At 38.0% G+C, this 17,814-nt stretch overlaps 1 protein-coding gene across 1 annotated transcript in view; it reads left to right on the top strand.

Annotated features, from left to right (window-relative positions):
* The window catches only part of BUB1 (BUB1 mitotic checkpoint serine/threonine kinase), a 44,243-nt gene that overhangs the window by 11,786 nt on the left and 14,643 nt on the right, over positions 1-17,814 (top strand). The window contains exons 9-17 of the mRNA XM_082743343.1: positions 130-281; positions 4,476-4,735; positions 6,744-6,802; positions 8,087-8,215; positions 8,311-8,421; positions 9,394-9,493; positions 10,514-10,595; positions 12,971-13,145; positions 15,168-15,255. Of these exons, the coding sequence (XP_082599469.1) occupies positions 130-281; positions 4,476-4,735; positions 6,744-6,802; positions 8,087-8,215; positions 8,311-8,421; positions 9,394-9,493; positions 10,514-10,595; positions 12,971-13,145; positions 15,168-15,255 (1,156 nt within the window). The remainder of the gene's footprint in view (positions 1-129; positions 282-4,475; positions 4,736-6,743; positions 6,803-8,086; positions 8,216-8,310; positions 8,422-9,393; positions 9,494-10,513; positions 10,596-12,970; positions 13,146-15,167; positions 15,256-17,814) is intronic.

The raw sequence follows: 17,814 nt of genomic DNA, 5'->3' as shown, positions 1-17,814 counted from the left end.
GCTAAAACACATAGAAAAGACTAGCAAAAAAATTGCCATCTGAAAAATAAACTTTCACTTGTTTTTTGTGTATTTCTCTGATGACCTGAATTTAAACTTTGCATGGAAACCATGTTCTCTTTCCTAAAGTGAATGAAGATAAACATTATATGAAAAGAAAAGAAGCAAATGCTTTTGAAGAACAACTATTAAAACAGAAGATGGATGAACTGCATAAGAAGTTGCATCAGGTGGTGGAGACATCCCAGGAGAACTTGCCTGTTTTCCAGGAAAGGTCTGAGGTATGTGTGTGCTTTTCTCTGAGTGCTTCCCATGCCTAGTGACACTGATTTTGGTTGATAACTTGCTCCTTCCTGGACCATGTTTATTTATACTTAATTCTGATGTTAATGTAGCTACTAGCATTCCAAATTTTTACAATTGGACACAGAAAGGTATTCAAAATGTAAAATGAGAAAAAGGAATTACAGATTGTGTATGTTTTTATGTGTGTGTATGTCCCTATTTTTTATGTATTCATATATGTGGTCTTTCAAAAATTTTTTGCACGGTAACTTATATAATGAGAATTTGAATATAATTAATAACTCATCATCTATATATATTTTGTTTGCCATTGTTTCATGTTGGAAGAGGGGGAGAGGTAATGAAATTGTTAGACTCATGTATTAAAATTACTTAATGAATGAGGTAGATTGAGAATAAATTTAAGCTACATAATGGTGCTTAAATTTTCACATAGTATATGTCTAACTGTGATATAGGATACAGTGAAGATATAAGCACATCAATTTCTTCTTTTTTTAGATTTTTTCTTTTTATTTAGGAGCTTTATAGAAGTATAAGTGAAATACAGTAAATTACACATATCTAAAGTATAAAATTTGCTAAGGTTTGACATGCACATACACTCATAAAACTGTCTTCACAATCAAGATAGTCAACATACACATCATCCCAAATGTTTTCTTGCTCCTTTGTTCTTAGAACGACATGCTGCATTTGTCTCGCTTCCTGATGTATGCCAGACATATATCCTTTTTCTTTCTCTTTCACTTTTTTTTAATTTGAATATAGTTCATCCACATTACATTAGTTTCAAGTGTGCAACATAATGATTCAGTTTCTCTGCATGTTATGCTGTGTTCACCACAAGCATAGCTACCGTCTGTCATCATAGCAACCATAAGTTTGTTCTCTGTCTTTATAGGACTGAGTCTGCTTTTTTTTTTTTTTTTTGTTTATCCATTCATTTTGGTTTTTAAATTCCATGTATGAGTGAAATTATATGGTATTTGTCTTTCTCAATCTGACTTCTTTTACTTAGCACAGTACCCTCTTTGTCCATCTATGTTGTTGCAAATGACATGATCTGATCCTTTTTTATGCCTGCATAACATTCCAGTCTGTGTGTGTGTGTATCGAATTAGTGTTTTTGTTTTCTTTAGATAAATACCCAATAGTGGGGATTATTGGACCATATAGTATTTCTATTTTTAATCTTTTGAGGAACCTCCATACTGTTTTCCCTGGTGGCTGCACCAATTTGCATTCCCACCAACAGTGCATGAGGGTTTCCTTTTCTCCACATCCTTGCTGATACTTGCCATCTCTCTTTTTGATACTAGCCATTCTGACAGGTATGAAGTGATATTTGATTGTAGTTTTGATTTGCGTGTCCCTGATGATGAGTGATGTTGAGCATCTTATGTGTCTGCTGGCCATCTCTATGTTTTCTTTGAAAAATGACTATGCTGATCTTTTATCCATTTTTTTAATCCAATTGTTTGGTTTTTCTGGTGTTGAGTTATACAAGTTCTTTATTTTTTTTGAATATTAACCCCTTATTGGATATGTTATTTGCAAATACCTTCTCCCAGTAGGTTGCCTTTTTGTTTTGTAATGGTTTCCTTTGCTGTGCAACACTTTTTATTACGATATAGTCCCAACAGTTTATTTTTGTTTTTGTTTCCCTTGTCTCAGGAGACATATCTAAAAAAATGTTCCCAAGACCAATGTCAGAGAAATTACTGCCTATGTTCCATTCTAGGACTTTTACGGTTTTAAGTCCACATTTAGGTCTTTAATCTATTTTGAGTCTATTTTTGTGTATGGTGTTAGAAGTGGGCCAGTTTCATTCTTGTACATGTAACTATCTAGTAATACCTTAATTTCTTAAATTTTTTAAAAATCATAAAAATTCATGAACATTTGATTTTATAAAAGCAATGGAAAGATGTCTGTATATATGCATGTGTGTATATAGTTATATGTATATATATATAACATGTATATAAATGAATGCCCTCTTTTACTGTTAACTGTTGTATTTTGTGTTTTTCCAGAATTTACTGTGCATGAACACATAAATATGTATACAATTGAAGTTTCTGTATAAATACGATTTATTTTCTGCTTTTGCTGCCTAACCCATCTTGCAGATTTCTCCTAGTTATTACATAGAGGTCTAACTCACTTTAATAACAACACAGCCTCTATCATTCCTTTTAGGAAGGGCCTGTATCATTTGGAAACTGTTACAAACCATGCTGCAGTCAGCATTCTTGTACATATGATATTATTTCTCTAGGAAAGATACAGAAAAGTAGGAATTGCTGAAGTTTGTGTACTTAAAATACTGCCCATCTGCCCTCCAAAAATTTACCATTTTATATTCATAGTAATGAATAGAAGTATGTGTTTCTTGTGTACACTTGGCTAACATTAGCTATCCTAAATATTTTCAACCATCTGATGTGTTTTTTCTAATCACAGGTGGATGTGGATTTTTAACAATACATTTAGTGGCTGTTTGTCTTTTTTTTTTTAATTGACTTTGATAGACTTTGTTCATTTTTCTACTGGATTGTTACATATTTTTCTTTTTTTTTAAGATTTTATTTATTTATTTATTTGTTTGAGGCAGAGAGAGAGCACAAGCAGGGAGGAGGACAGAGGTGGAGGGAGAGGCAGGCTCCCTGCTGAGCAAGGAGCCTGATGTGGGACTCAGTCCCAGGACCCTGAGATCATGACCTGAGCCAAAGGCAGATGCTTCACCATCTGAGTGACCCAAGTAGCCCCCAAAGAGCTTTTTTTTTTTTTTTTAAAGCCACATATGAAAGATTAATTTTTTGAGATCTCTTGCATGTCTAAACGCATCTTTCTTCTACCCTCACATGTTGGTGATAAATTGGCTGGGCACAATGTTCTAGAGGGAAATCCTGATCCCCCAGAATTTTTTTGGTGTTCCTGCTTGTGGCTCCACTTTCACTTTCATTCTGAGTTGTATCTAAATGTCTGAACTTTTCCACAGATTAGCTTTCTCCACTGCTGTTTCAGGTGTCAGAATCTCTTGCCTGTCCTTTTGGCGAGTTTTTGGAGGGAGTAAATGATAAAGCACATGTTCAAGCCATGGTCTCTAACCAAAAGCCTCCCTGCATGGGACTTATTTTTGTGTTGTGGTAGCACAAGGATGTATTTCCCAAATGTGCTTCCAGTTGCCCCTAAATCATTTATTGAGCAACTCAGCCTTTCCCCATTGATGAAAAACTTCTTTTATTGCATCCTAACATACAAGATCGGTTTCTTTTTGATCATTCCATATTGTATATATGCATATATATACCTTTGTCGTAAGTTTTGATATCTGGTATAGGAAGTCTGATTGTTCTTTTTCAAATTATTTCTTCAGAATTGATTATGATTCTTTTTAATCTTTTAGTTTGGTAGAGAGAAAATGATATAGGTCACTTCTAATTACTTTTTTTGATGACTAGTGCAGATGAACTTTTTATATTTTGTCCATTTGTTTGTGAAAGAATTATTCTTGCCCTAGGTATTTGGTGTTCTTCTTAACAATTTGTGAGAATACTTTTTTATGCTGAAGAATTAACTCTTATATCCTTTAACTTTTTAACATAAGAGTATATAGTTACAGTCTGAATACATGTGAGTAAAAGAACAAAAGTTTTAGAAGAGCTTGTTAACCTTCCCATTGTGAGCTGTGCTTTTATGGCAGCTTCTATTGGAATTTATATTCATATTTCCTATTCATTTGAGCGAAAATGGCTACCAGGTTTATTTTAATGGAAGGAAAATAATTTTGAGCATTTGATGATTGATTTGTTGATCCTCTTTCAAAATTAAGAGAAATAAGATAGTTCTTAAATACAGATAAAACTGTAGGGGTTGGTTATTTCAGTGGTTAGAGGTATGAGCTGCCAGTTGTCTATGGTTAAAAAGCTACAAAAAGCATCCATCCAGAAAGTGGTCTTTGTTGTTGTTGGCTGTATATTTCAAAATACCAGACAGGGGATGGGGATGTCTCAGGGGGAAAGGAAGCTACTGAAGAAGACAGGTGCCATTCTTTGAAAAGCTGTAGTGTCTAATTAGTAATATTCTGTACTTAATTGTTTTTTTGTTTGTTTGTTTGTTGTTTGTTTGTGGTGTTTTTGTTTGTTTGCTTAACCTGAAAGTTTAATCCAGCATGTATGGGACCAAGTGTAAGCTCCCAGGAGGACCTGAGAGCCCCGTCTCTTCCAGCTATCAATCATCAGACCTCAAAGAACATGGGAGAGAAACCCAGAGAGACAACTCCTGTTGTTCCTCCTATGGCAAATGCTATCACTGCCACTTTGGTGTCCCCGGCCATCAGTCAGAGTTTATCTCCTCCTGGTCCTTTGGCAGCCCAGTCAGACACAGACTCCATGTTTGCAGTGACCAGAAAAGATGACAGGTAAGGCATAGGTAGTGTTAGAGAGGATAGTGACATGAAGGGCACTCATCAGCTTTTTATATGTTCTGCAGTGTCAACAACAGTGTGTAAAAGATGAATGACTCCTCTTTTTAAAATAATTTTTAGGGGCGCCTGGGTGGCTCAGTGGATTAAGCCGCTGCCTTCAGCTCGGGTCATGATCTCAGGGTCCTGGGATCGAGTACCCATCAGGCTCTCTGCTCAGTGGAAAGCCTGCTTCCCTCTCTCTCTTTCTGCCTGCCTTTCTGCTACTTGTGATCTCTCTCTCTCTCTCTCTCTCTGTGTCAAATAAATAAATAAATAATCTTTAAAATAATTTTTAGATGGGCATGTTGTTGAAAAACCAAGTTACCAGAATAGCCCCAAATCTTTCACTTATTACTCTATTTTTCTTTTGGGGATTTATTTTACTTCATACTTCTCCCTAGAATTAAAAATTTTCAGTACAATGAAACACAACAATTTTTTTGTAACTAGAAAATATACACCTATTGAACCAAAATTTCAGCCTTTCTTGCAGGCTTTGACTAAATATATGGAAAGATGGTTACCATCCAGATAGTTTCTTGACATGTGTTCTCATAATCCTGTCTTCACCAGCAGCAATCTGGGATAAATATCCATTCCACGATGTACCAAAGTCATATCTGTATGCTGCTGTGGAGGTTTTTTCCCCCAAGTTTGCGGGATTTTCCTAGATTTCAGAAATTCAAATTAATGTCACAATAACTTGCTTTGTTTAAATTTTTATCTTCAGTAACTTTGGTATGCTCTCTTTACATAGAGCAATTTTATTGTTCTGTTAGAAAAAATGAGAGCTCCGGTGTACCTGGCACCCTCCCCTTGGGCTAAACTCCTTAGCATAGATTATGACTCATGAGTACTGTTCTTCTCAGTATCCAAGATTAACTTATAGCAATGATTTCTCTTGGAAATAAGATTGAAAATGCTTTTTCACTCACATTAGGATAATAATTCAGACCCATGTCCTGTGTCATCCTGTGTGTATGTAAAAAAAGAACTCTTGCATCATTTGGGGCTATGACTTTATTAGTTCTTCATTGCTAATACAATTATAAAATAATACAAACAAGAGAGTAGTGAGAGGCCCAAAGAGGTGTTGAGTGTCCAACCGTCCCCAGAGATGGGAGTCATGAGGGTAGAGGAGCCAGACACAGATATCCCTATAAAACCGTGAAACTCTTTAACCCAGTGAATGTTCAGATCTCAGTCCGAAGCATCTCGGATGGACTTTGACCCTAGTTCAGTCAAGGGACCAAATGGACCCCGTTGGTACTCTGACTAGCTTACCATGGCAGAGAAAAGGTGACTTTGTCTGGAATCTCGAAGAAAAACTCATGTTTTCAAGACAGTTGGGTGGGGATTTGTAAATTAAGTGTGTTGTACTTTTTACTTTACCTCCTAACATGGTCCCTGCTGAGGGAATGCTAACAATGTTAAACAGATAGATGATGTCCACTATCATTCCTGGACTTAAAAACAACAACAACAAAAACTGATATAAATGTCTTATAGCCATTTTTAAAGTTTCTTGATAACCCTTAAAATCTGAAGAACCATGCTCTGTGGCTCCTGGCTCGTCAAACGAGGGGTAGCCCATGCATTTAAAATACCCCAGTGCTTCCCATAACATGACTCTGGCTAGCTGCTTTGGGCACCCAGGCCGGGACTTGGGTGTGAGTCCTTGAGCCTATGTAATAAATGGAAATCATCTGAATCAGGCCATTATCCTGCCCTACTGCATACAGGAATGATCATCATGATGTTAAAATACAGGCTCGCTGCATCTAGCAAACATGTAGTACCTGGCCTTTATGGCTATGAATGAAAGAAAATAATAAAACATTTTGTTTGCTTACACTATAGACCTAAACACTTCCATCTGTATTTTAAGAATAGGCTTATAATTGCTGACAGTTTTACTCTTCTTTTTGGAGAGTCAGTGTGTCTCAAGAGAGTTCTCTTTCAGATGTGTGACTAAAAGTACTCATGAATTCAAGCCACAGAGTGAAGCCGAGATAAAAGAAGGTAATGTTTAATTATAATAAATTTCTTTCTGACCTGTTTGCCCAGACTCCTGCAGGTCACTGAGAGATCTGTTTGGTGTCTGTAGCTCATGAAGACTTGGGTGAACTTGGGTGTTCGCTTTCCTATTCTTAGAATTTAGGGGTTAGATAAGCCCCAGACCGTCTCAAGTAAAGGTAGAAATGCACTTCCTAGTCACATCTTAGTACCTAGAGTCCTTTGGAAACTAGACTTATGAGCCTTTTTTATTAAATTTCTCAGCAGCTTTACTAAAAATAAGAGTCATCTTTAACGTATTGTGAAGTAAGTAGGAAAAGAGGTTACAAGTTTAATTAGGAGTCTTCTACTTCTCTTAGGTACTACTTTGTTAGAGGCATTTGCATGAAAGGTAAGTTCTATGAACAAAATAAGATACATGGATTGTTCCCTCACTCCCCCCATGTGGCTTTGGCTTCCTCTTCAGTGACTGTTCAGTGGTCAGCCATGCTGCTTGGAACTGCTGGCCGCCCGTGCCTTTGACCAACACTTCCCGCACACTTGCTGGATGCCAGGCACCGTTCTAGGCAGTGAGGAATGCAGTCAGGAGCAGAAAGCACAAAACCCCCACCCAAGCAGAGGGGGGAAGGAAAGTGTCATGGGGGAGGGGATTGGAGTTTCAGAGGTGACCAGGAAAGCTGCTCCAAAGGAAAGTGATATTTTGGATAAAGTCTCGAAGGTGGGAGCTGCCCATGCAGCTAGCTTGGCCCACCTGTTTCAGCAGAAGGGATGAACGAGTGCAGAGCCCCGAGGTGGGACTCGGCTGTAAGGCGTCTAAGCACAGCGAAGAGGCCCAGGCAGCTGGAGTGAATCAAAGAAGGAGGAAGATGAGGTCTGAGTGGACAGGGCCTGGGTTTTGTGGGGACTTGTTGCCTTTTTCTGGACTCCAGCTGAATAACATGGAAGGCCAGTCTTAAGATTCACGGTGTGACTATTACTAACATGTATTTCTGGGGATATAGTGGAGTGAAGGGTGCTATTTATGACAACCCGCTAATTTGATAATGATCTTAGACCAAGCCACTTAATCTCTTTGAACTTTGATTTCCCTTTCCGTAAGAGGATTCTACCTTACCGACCTCGTGGGGCTGTTGTTATAAAAATAAAAATGAAAGCGATATAACCGCAGTAATGATAGAAGTCCTTATTATTATCAGTAATTATAAAACATTTTCATTGTAATTAAATCTCTTTAATTTGTGTGCCTTTTAAATTTCTGATTCCTCTACTAGTAATTTTTTTTCCCCATAGGATCTGAAACACGTAAGGTTGTTAACACAGGCTCTTTTCACACAACTCCAAACACGTCGTTGGGAATGGTTCAGGCGACCCCATCCAGGGTGCAGCCGTCACCCACCGTGCACACAAAGGAAGCATTAGGTAAAGCCTTTGGTTTGAATGTGTAGCATCTGGCAACAAATTAATGAAAGCGCTTTTGCAATCATGTTTACAGTGACTCTCTTTATTCTTCTAAGGTTTCATCATGAATATGTTTCAGGCTCCTACACTTCCTGATATTTCTGATGACAAAGATGAATGGCCATCTCTAGACCAAAATGAAGATGCTTTTGAGGCCCAGTTTCAAAGTAATTATTTATTTATTTATTCATTTATTCAAAGTAATAATTTATTTAAACGCTACTAAGTGCAGGCATTGCAGGTGGTTGCCACAGGAAATATCAAGGATTATACAGAAGTTGTCCTCCCCTTGGTTAGCTTGTCACAGAAGGGTAGTGAAATAAAAAAATACGACCATGTTTGAAAAGGTACTCAGTATGTCATAGATTTGTTTCTTAAAAAATAAGTGCTAAGGGGCGGGCTCAGCCATTAAGCATCCCCCTTTGGCTCAGGTCATAATCCCAGGGTCCTGGGGTCAATGCCTACATCGGGCTCCCTGCTCAGCTGGAAGCCTGCCTCCCCCCTCCCACTCCCTCCACTTGTGTTCCCTCTCTTGTTGTCTCTCTCTCTCTGTCAAATAAATAAAACCTTTAAAATAATAAGAATAAGTGCTACAGAAGGACAAAATCCTGGTGCATAAGGGATGGCCAAGAAAACCTGAACACTTGAGGCATGACTTGTGCTTTGCCCAGTAGAGGAATGGCATGGGTGGAACCCACATTTGTTTATAGAGTCTCCGGTTTTATGCTGGAAGCCAGAGAGATCATGATAAAGATAAATAGGATCATTAGACTTGGGAGGCCTTGGAATATAAAGTTAACAGGTTAATTTTTTCTTACAGGAAATGGGAAATAAGGCCAAAAAAGAGCTTTTTTCAGTGAGTCAGGTGACAAGAGCAGTGTTTTAGGAGAATGATGAACACTGGGCTTCATGTGTGGCAGGAACTCAAGACCTAGAGGCTTGAGAGTTAAACCCTGTGACCGTGGTTAGGTCACTTCAACTCACTACAAAGGGACTTATTACCTACTACTTGAAAAATGTATCAGTTCTTTTCTGAAAGCTCTTATTTCATTTTCTTATTTGTAGGGGAAGTTTAGCATCAAGTATACTGTTTTTTTTCCTAATACAACAGTAAAATTCTGCTTTTCACTCCAATGCAGAAAATGCAAGGTCTTCTGGGGCTTGGGGAGTCAATAAGATCATCTCTTCTTTGACATCTACTTTTCCTGTGTTCGAAGATGGAAACAAAGAAAATTATGGGTAAAGAATCATTGAGTTATTTCTTTACCCCATGTCTACCTGAAGAAATGACCAGCCAGTGTTTCCTCCAGTGTTAGAAGAGATATGGTGGGTTGGCAGGCAGTGCTACAGAGCTTCCTCTGGGACTCAAGGTAGTGAGAAAATGTGACCTGCTGACTAAATGGTCTGGGTCCCAGGGCCAGTTCTGCCGTTGGCAAGCCTTTTAACCGTGTGATGGGAAAGCTGGTTGCTCAAGTCCTCCTCCAGATCTACATTATCACACAGGAGTTACAGGAAAGCAGATCTCCCACACAGCAAAAGCCTGTGTTGCCAGGAAAACAGTGTGGTTACAAAGGATGAGAGAACTGAGGGATTCCATGGATTTGAAATCATATTAAGGGTGAATGAATTTACCAGTACAGGTATCCGTACCTGCTGTTTATATTTACGGGACTGATACAGAAAAAGGAAGTGACTTTTATTTTGGGTCATGCTGCAGAGAGATGTTTTAAGCTGAAAGACATTACCTTAGGGAGCCAGATGTGGGAGTAGTGTAGGTAGCCCCAGGAATTTTTAGCTTGCAGTTTAAACCATGGAAAAAAAGAAGTCAATATGAATTAAGAGTATCATGGCATAGAAGAGATTCCTATTGAAGCAGAAAGGAAACAGCTTGACCAGCTCTCAGAGGGAAATTCCATAGCTAAACCTAGGCCTAGAGATCAGAAATAAAATGTATGGTATCCATGATGTGCTATCGGCTATGGCCTTACCTCTTTTCTTATTCCTAAAATTTATAACTCAGTGTAGTAAAGATTTTCTATTTTTCCACCCTCTGTTAAGTTGCTGTAGATTTGTTTTTATATACACAGTCAAGTTATTCTGTTTGCACTCAGTTTTCCTGCAACTACTATAAACGTAAGGAATGTGTATGTAAATATTAACTAATTAAGTAAGTGGAGAATGTTCCTAAGAGTCTCATTTATATGATAGTATTTCCTTTAGCCTATTTTATAATTTATAATTTTATAAATCTTTCCTTAGATTACCACAGCCTAAAAATAAACCTGCAGGAGCCAGGACGTTTGGAGAACGCTCTGTAAGCAGATTTCCTTCAAAACCCAATGTAGGTAAATCACTGCTTCATCCATGAAATGGGTCTTAACAACTCTCTCCTTCATTTAACCAAGTGATATGCCAATCAAATGAGATAGTATATGTAAAATTGTGCTGAAAAATACAATGCTATGTGAAGAGTGAGTTTGGGGAAACATTATTCTGTAATTATTCGAGTATCTTTTATGTATCATACACTGTGATAGATATAGAAACTGAAAAGTGATAGGATCCTGGCCTTCAAAGAACCTTTCCTTGTGGCAGGAGGAATGATTGGGGGATATATTTTCCTCAACTCAAAAAGCGAGGCCTACAATGGAATATTAGAAAACCCACCAAGTCTGAATTACACTGGACTCGTCCATCATCAGCGTAACTCAGCAGACGAGTGTCAGCAGTTGGCCGGCCCACAGCATTCTTCTGTCATGGCAGCCATTGTGTCCAGCCTGTGGGCAGCTTCCCCTCTAGCCCTGAGTGTTACCGTGTGGTGTGCTTTCTCTCCACTCACCCCGGCTTGGTCCTCTGACTGGGATGGGTCAGAGATTAGTGCTAAAGAGCTGTGCTAAACCCTGGCTCATAATTTTAGTTCCACAGTGGATTCTTCTGAATAATTTATCACTCAGCTCACTAATCCTTCAGATGAACTTTTTGACCTTCTCAAAAACTTCCAAATAATGGACTGGATTTCAGGTACAGTGCATCAATTAGTAGATGCATTTCACTGAACTATTCAACCAGATATGTTTTGACCAAAAAGCCACGGTGATTTTTTTGTCTCCTGTCCCTATGTACAAGCCGATTGCTTTATCCTGCGTCCACCTGAAGAAACAAACAGCCAAATTTTCTTCCAGAGTTGGAAGAGATAGGGTGGCTATGTAAAAACTTTGCACTATGTATAAAAATCATGGGTGGCATTTTATTGGCAACTGAAGAGTTTTGCCAAGTGTAATTTTGACTTAGCAGTTTCTGTCTTTGTATATAGACTCTAAAACTTGACCGTTTAGTTTCTGGAGAAATAGCTTATTCTGGAGTTAAAAAAGGAAAATACAAGATGAGCCTAGAGCATCCTGTGGTGTCAGAAAGTAAGGAAGTGTTTAAAAAAACAAAAAGATGACATAACAAATTCAGGAGGGAACCCTGAATAAACCCCTGGCCAAACCTGATATAATTCCAACAAGAAAATAAGTAGAATAAGGTAGTATTGGATTATAACCCAAGAAATAAAATAAATATCCTTATTGATATAAACAAATGGGAGAGAGGACAAAATAAACCTTCCTTACAGAAGAACGTGATTTATTACCTTGCAGGTAATAAATGTGGAAGGAATGAGTGATAATAGAAAATTGCCATTAGAACACCACAGTAATCATTATTCTAGGCAAACTCCACAGGGAATACTAAAATTAGTAAGTGAAACTTTAGGAAGAAAGAGAATATTTGTATGACCTTGTAGTATCTCACCCAAATTATTCCTGTAGTTGTTTTAACATCTGTCCACAAATTCTTTGATAGCCCTCTCTCAGGAGATGGATCTCAGTTTACCTCCTTTCGAGTATAGGCTATATTATCCCCTGCTTCTGACAAATAAGGGTCGGGAATGAGAAAAATAGGTCCTTCCAGAGGAGAAACCTGGCACATACCACCTTCACCAGGTGCTTGGTTAACCTCATCAGTTATAAGTTGTGTTCATATCATGTCTCCCCTAATGAGATCTAATAAGGGGAGCTATATCCCTGATATTCTTCCCCAAAATCTATAACCCCAGTCTAAACATGAGAAAAGGCCAAAATTTAACCCTAAAGGGGAGAGAGTTTCCACACAGTTCCTGACCAGTATTCAAAAATGTCTGTGTGAGAAAGACTGGGACAGACCAATCAGCTGGCAGGTCTGAGGGACCCAATGAGACATGAGGACTAAACAACATGGCATCCGGGACTGGACCCTGAAACAAGGAAGGGACCTGAGTGGGAAAAGGATGAAATCCAAGCAGTGTCCAGAGTTGGTAGGATTGTTTAGTAGTTACAAATGCACCAGGATTCCGTAAGGTGTTACCGTCAGAGGGAGTTTGACAAAGTGTGTGTGGGTTCTCTGCATGGTCTTCATGACTCCAAGTCTAGAATTTTCAAATTAAAAAGAGTAAAACTTGAAAAATAAAATGCGACCCTTGAATACAATGTGACTGCACTGGGTTGTGTTAAAGATGAAATGTCCCACTTCTGGGGAGATGAACAGAACCCTGGTGTCCTTGACTTTGTGTTAACCAGAGGTGACATCTGTTTCCTCTTTAATTCCTCATTTTCTTTTCATCTTAAGCAGTATCAAAGAGTTAAATGACAAAACGGGGAGATTGTTGCTTTTTTTCCAGTTCATCTTGTGTTGTAGGAAGTACCTCACACTGAAGAGTTTTTGGATGACTCAACCGTCTGGGGTGTCCGCTGCAATAGAACCCTGGCGCCCAGTCCGAAGAGCCCAGGACACTTCACGGCTGCCGCACAGCTTGCATCCACACCTTTCCACAAACCACCCGCGGACACAGGGCCTTCTCTGGAGGATAAAGGTGTGTGACATGCCACTGGAGTGTCTTGTCTTCTGCCAACTTCAGTTCTTTCAGGATTACGGCTTTCTTCTTGGAAATTCTAAATGGAAGTTTAAAGATCATCCAGAGGAACTTAAAATCCATTCACTCTATTATTACATGTATGATCTTTTTCTTTTGACATTCTGTTTTCTGAAAGCCTGCGCATTTTAGAAACTTAGTAACTGAGATTATCGGTAGAACAGGAAAAAAACCTACAGAAGCCTTCAGAGGCAGATATGCCAAGTCCAACCCATCTGTACAGGAGATAGGTGGATGTTACGTTTACTACAAACAAAATGGCCATGACAGACAAGTTACCTGAATGCAAAAAGTAACGAACATTTGTATTTTAAGAGTAGCAAATAGCAAATTTTAGTCCTTGGTATGTGTCTACAGATTCTATTACTTTGGAGTTGTACTACACTCAGGAAAAACATTTTTTTTAGTGACTGACTTCAAGAGAGAAATGATAAAATGCACAGATAGTTCTTATTTCCCCTAAACCTAACACTCGCATATCAAAGATCTTTATCTGAATTAAATGTTAATAGATGACATTGTCATTGAGCACAGATAATTATTACCTATTAAGTACCAACCTACAAACTATATCGACAATTAAGGACCACTTTACCATTCTGATGAGGTTTTTACTAGCCAAATTCCGTCACTGTTGACACTTTTTTATTAAAAATAGTAATTGTTCCTCAAAGCAATGCAATGAAAGAATTGTCAAAGAATTTCACTCCCCTACACGGAAGCATATTTTAATGTGAAGTCTGAGCCTATAGACCTAAAAATTTTTAACTGAGGAGTAAAAAAAATTTTTTAAAGAACTAACCCAGTATATTAACTTTCTTTTCTATATTTTAAAGGAGAGTTCGGTTGGAATTTGGACAATTGCCAGGTGCCATCACAAGGTTGCTACTTTAACCAAAAAAATGTTAAAGTATTTTCCATTTGGGAAAACAAGTTTAATCAGTTGAGTCTTTCAGAGTCAATATTGGCTATTCTTGGAGTATTTGCACTTTGGTTAGGTAAATAGGAGCTAATGTTCTAGTTCTAAAAAGTTTTAGCACCTGTTTGGTGATGCAATATCTGAAAAACTTTAGCCCAGTGTAATACTTGGCTTTGCCATATATATATATCAGTCATATATAAATAGTCCATGTTTCTTTTTTTCCTAAGATTTTATTTATTTATTTGACAGAGAATTAGAGAGTACAAGTTGGCAGAGCAGCAGGCAGAGGAAGAGGGAGAAGCAGGCTTTCTGCTGAGCAAGTAGCCTAATGCGGGGCTTCATCTCAGGACTCTGAGATCATAACCTGAGCCGAAGGCAGATGCTTAGCTGATAGACCCAGACGCTCCACACTCCACATTTCTTACTAGTTTGTCTTTCTGTAGATAGTTTTTATTTGTTGATTTGTTTTTAGTTAAAGAGAGTGGTGGTTAGTATTACCAGGTATCTTCCTGATGTAAACACTCTAAACCAGTTTAATCAACTTAACACTAACTGACTAAATAAAGCAGTCAGACAGAAAGACACCCACATCTCTGCCCTCCAGATGCATTTCAGTGTTTCACTCTCCACGTCCTTGTCCTCAGGTTCTTCTAAAGCAGGGTGCGTCCTCTGCCCCTACCTGAAACCTCCACAGGGGGCTCATCCTGCCCACAGCAGACCTGCCACCCTTTGGACTCTTTTCTCTTGAAGGATTGAATGTGCAAAGTTGAAATGCTCACAAATAATTTATAATTTTATAAATAATAATTTAGTAAAAAATTGAAATGCTCACAAATAATTTATAAATAATTTAGTAAAAAATTTCTAAAAAAGTTTTTTAGTAATTTTTTTCCCATTTTAAAAATATTATGGAACAATTTATCATGGAACACCATTCTGAAATTATAATGAAAGTCAATGTAAGAGAAATTCTGGACTTTATAGCCATATGAAATCATTTGCATGCATAATGTCTGTGTCTTATTTTCTATATATTTCAGAAAATGTGGTTGCAAAAGAGTACGTCCATGTGACTCTGGATTCTTGTGAAGAAAACGTGGGAGAACCCTCAAAAGACAGAAAGTTCAGGTATGTGAGGGCGGGTGTGGTTCTGTCAGTCCACTGTCACTCTGGCTTTGCTTTGAGGATATAACAGAATACCTAATTCCAACCCTTCGAGGCAAATGAGATCTCATTGACTTGCAGGTATAAGCCAGAAGCTACTCTCTATAGCTACACAAACAGTGATAAACCTAAACCCTGGGTCCATCCGGGCAGTGAGAGAAGCAGCTGGGGTTGCAGAGAGTCTCGGTGGGAGTAGCTCCTGTGACTGACTTCTACTCATTTTGAGAACAGAACTGCACTTAACTCTTACCAGCCAAAGTAAAGTGTAAAGACTACTGCAGAAGTGAGCAAACACATACTTGTTTCTTTATACCCATTCTAATTGAGAAAAGCAATCATTTTTTTTTTCAAGAGGAAGACAATAGAATGTTTAAGCCTCTTAGGTATTGATACAAAATGGGGGCATAGCATAGATGAGGGCTTTGCAGAAGTAAAATTCCATCGTATTTGAAAGTTTGGTTAATGTAACAGACACTGAAAGTGGCTGTAATCGTTTGACTATTTGTTATATTCCATTTGTTATATTCCATTGTAATGCTGATACTTTTTATGTACTGTATCCTATAATTAATCCTTACAGTAAATTTAGTTGTAGGAACTATTCTTTCCCACCATTACAGATGAGGAAACCAGGTCTAGAGAGTTAAGAAATGACCTAAAGTCATACAACTTCTAATTTGCAGCACTGTAATTTCAACCCACATCTCTAATTTCGGAAGCCTTGCTCTCACAACTATGTTGTACTGCCTCTTGTTATCAAAGACCTCTTCTTAAACTAAGACCCCATTGGATGAAAGACCTGAGCAGAATTTACAAAAATAAATAAATAAATAAATAAGCATATAGAAAATACTTAACTTCCTAATAATACAATCAATGCAGATGAGCAGAAGTTGCCTTTAATTTAAAATTCTGCCCGATAGGCAGTTTGTCACCTTCCACAAGGAATCTTCTACATGTGACTAAACTTTTGACTCACAAGAGTCATAAGCCATAAGCCACACTTGGCAGAAGATTAACATAGAAATATATAGGACAAAAATCAGTTGTCAGGGAAATAACTATCCAAGACACTATCATCTTTGACCCGCATGAGATAATTAAGTTACAAGGAAACCCTTAGGACCAAGGTACAGAAGTTTCCCTAGTTAGAAACCTTATTTCTGTGGGTGTCAGTGGCTCTCGCAAACTACAGATTTAGATTCCCGTGTCCCCACAAAGAATAGGCCCATTACTAAGGTCCTCATACCTGAAGCCTGAGCCTGTGGATTCCCAGCATGTATTTCTAATCCTCTCAGTCCAGCACACAGTTTCAGTCATGGTCATTGTTCACCATAAGCCGTAGTGACAATGAAACTCTGAGCTTTCCAGTTTTCAGGAGAGAAGAGCTAAAAAAGTAACCAAAACTCAAATTCTCATGGAGAAGGGAGAAGGGTTTTACTGATAACTTATACACTCACAGTAATTTGGATACTCAGCTAGGAACAATTTATATATGTTTGAAAATAATTTTTTCTGTGTGCATGAATACCCCTAATATCTGATTTGTTGTAATATCAAGCATTGAAAATACTCCCATTTGACTACCACATTTTCTCCCAATAATAGATTTTGTTGGCTATGCTTGTGGGATAGATTAAAATTGCCATGATCTGAAGAGGGAGGACTTACTCGTGTCCTCCTCCTATATGAAATGGAGGAAAATTGAAATTTGAAAAATTGAAATTGAAAATTGATTAATTAAAATATTGAAAGTATTTTTAATATGAAAGAACCAGGGAATTATTCTATTCCAGCATACACCCACTGAATTAAATGACAGGTAGTGACTAAAATCCATGATAGGACTATGGAGAAACCTAGCAGATGCCACATTTACCAAATGATCAAGGTTAATTTCGCAGTGACAGCTCATGATAGTTATGCATTGAGAAGGGTACTTGACCTCTGAAACATTCTTCACAGTCTAGTCATGAGGGAAGCATCAAAGGAACCCAAATTAAGGGACACTCTACAAAATACCTGGCTGGTACTCCTCAAAACTGACAAGGTCTTGGGAAAGTAGGAGAAAGTAGGAAACACTTAGAATCACCAATGAGAAGGGTGTAAAGAGGCGTAAGTAACTTGAATACAACATGGTATCCACGATTAGATCCAGGAGCAAATAAAGGGCCCTGTGGGAAAACTGGTGAAATCCAACTGAAGTTTCAAGGTTAGTTAAGAGTACTACGACAAATGTTGGTTTATTGGTTTTGACAGAGGATCTGCTGTCACGTGAGCTGATAACATTTGAGGAAATTGGGTGAGGAGTATATGGGAATTTTCTATGATCTTTGCAACATTTCTTTAAGTCTGAAATTATTCCAAACCTAATTTGTTTTCAAAAAAAATTCCTTCCAGAAAAAATGCCTGTCAAGTAGTAAGAATGCAACAGGAAGTTGCATGTACATGTGTATTTTTACAGTGGTGCATACTTATACATGTGTTGGTGTATGTGTGGGCATAGAGGTGGAGGAGAGTTGA

Source organism: Mustela nivalis (assembly GCF_964662115.1).
Source record: "Mustela nivalis genome assembly, chromosome: 8".
Classification (NCBI taxonomy): domain Eukaryota; kingdom Metazoa; phylum Chordata; class Mammalia; order Carnivora; family Mustelidae; genus Mustela; species Mustela nivalis.
Note: the sequence above shows the minus strand (reverse complement) of the source record. Positions and strands in the feature narration are given on the sequence as shown.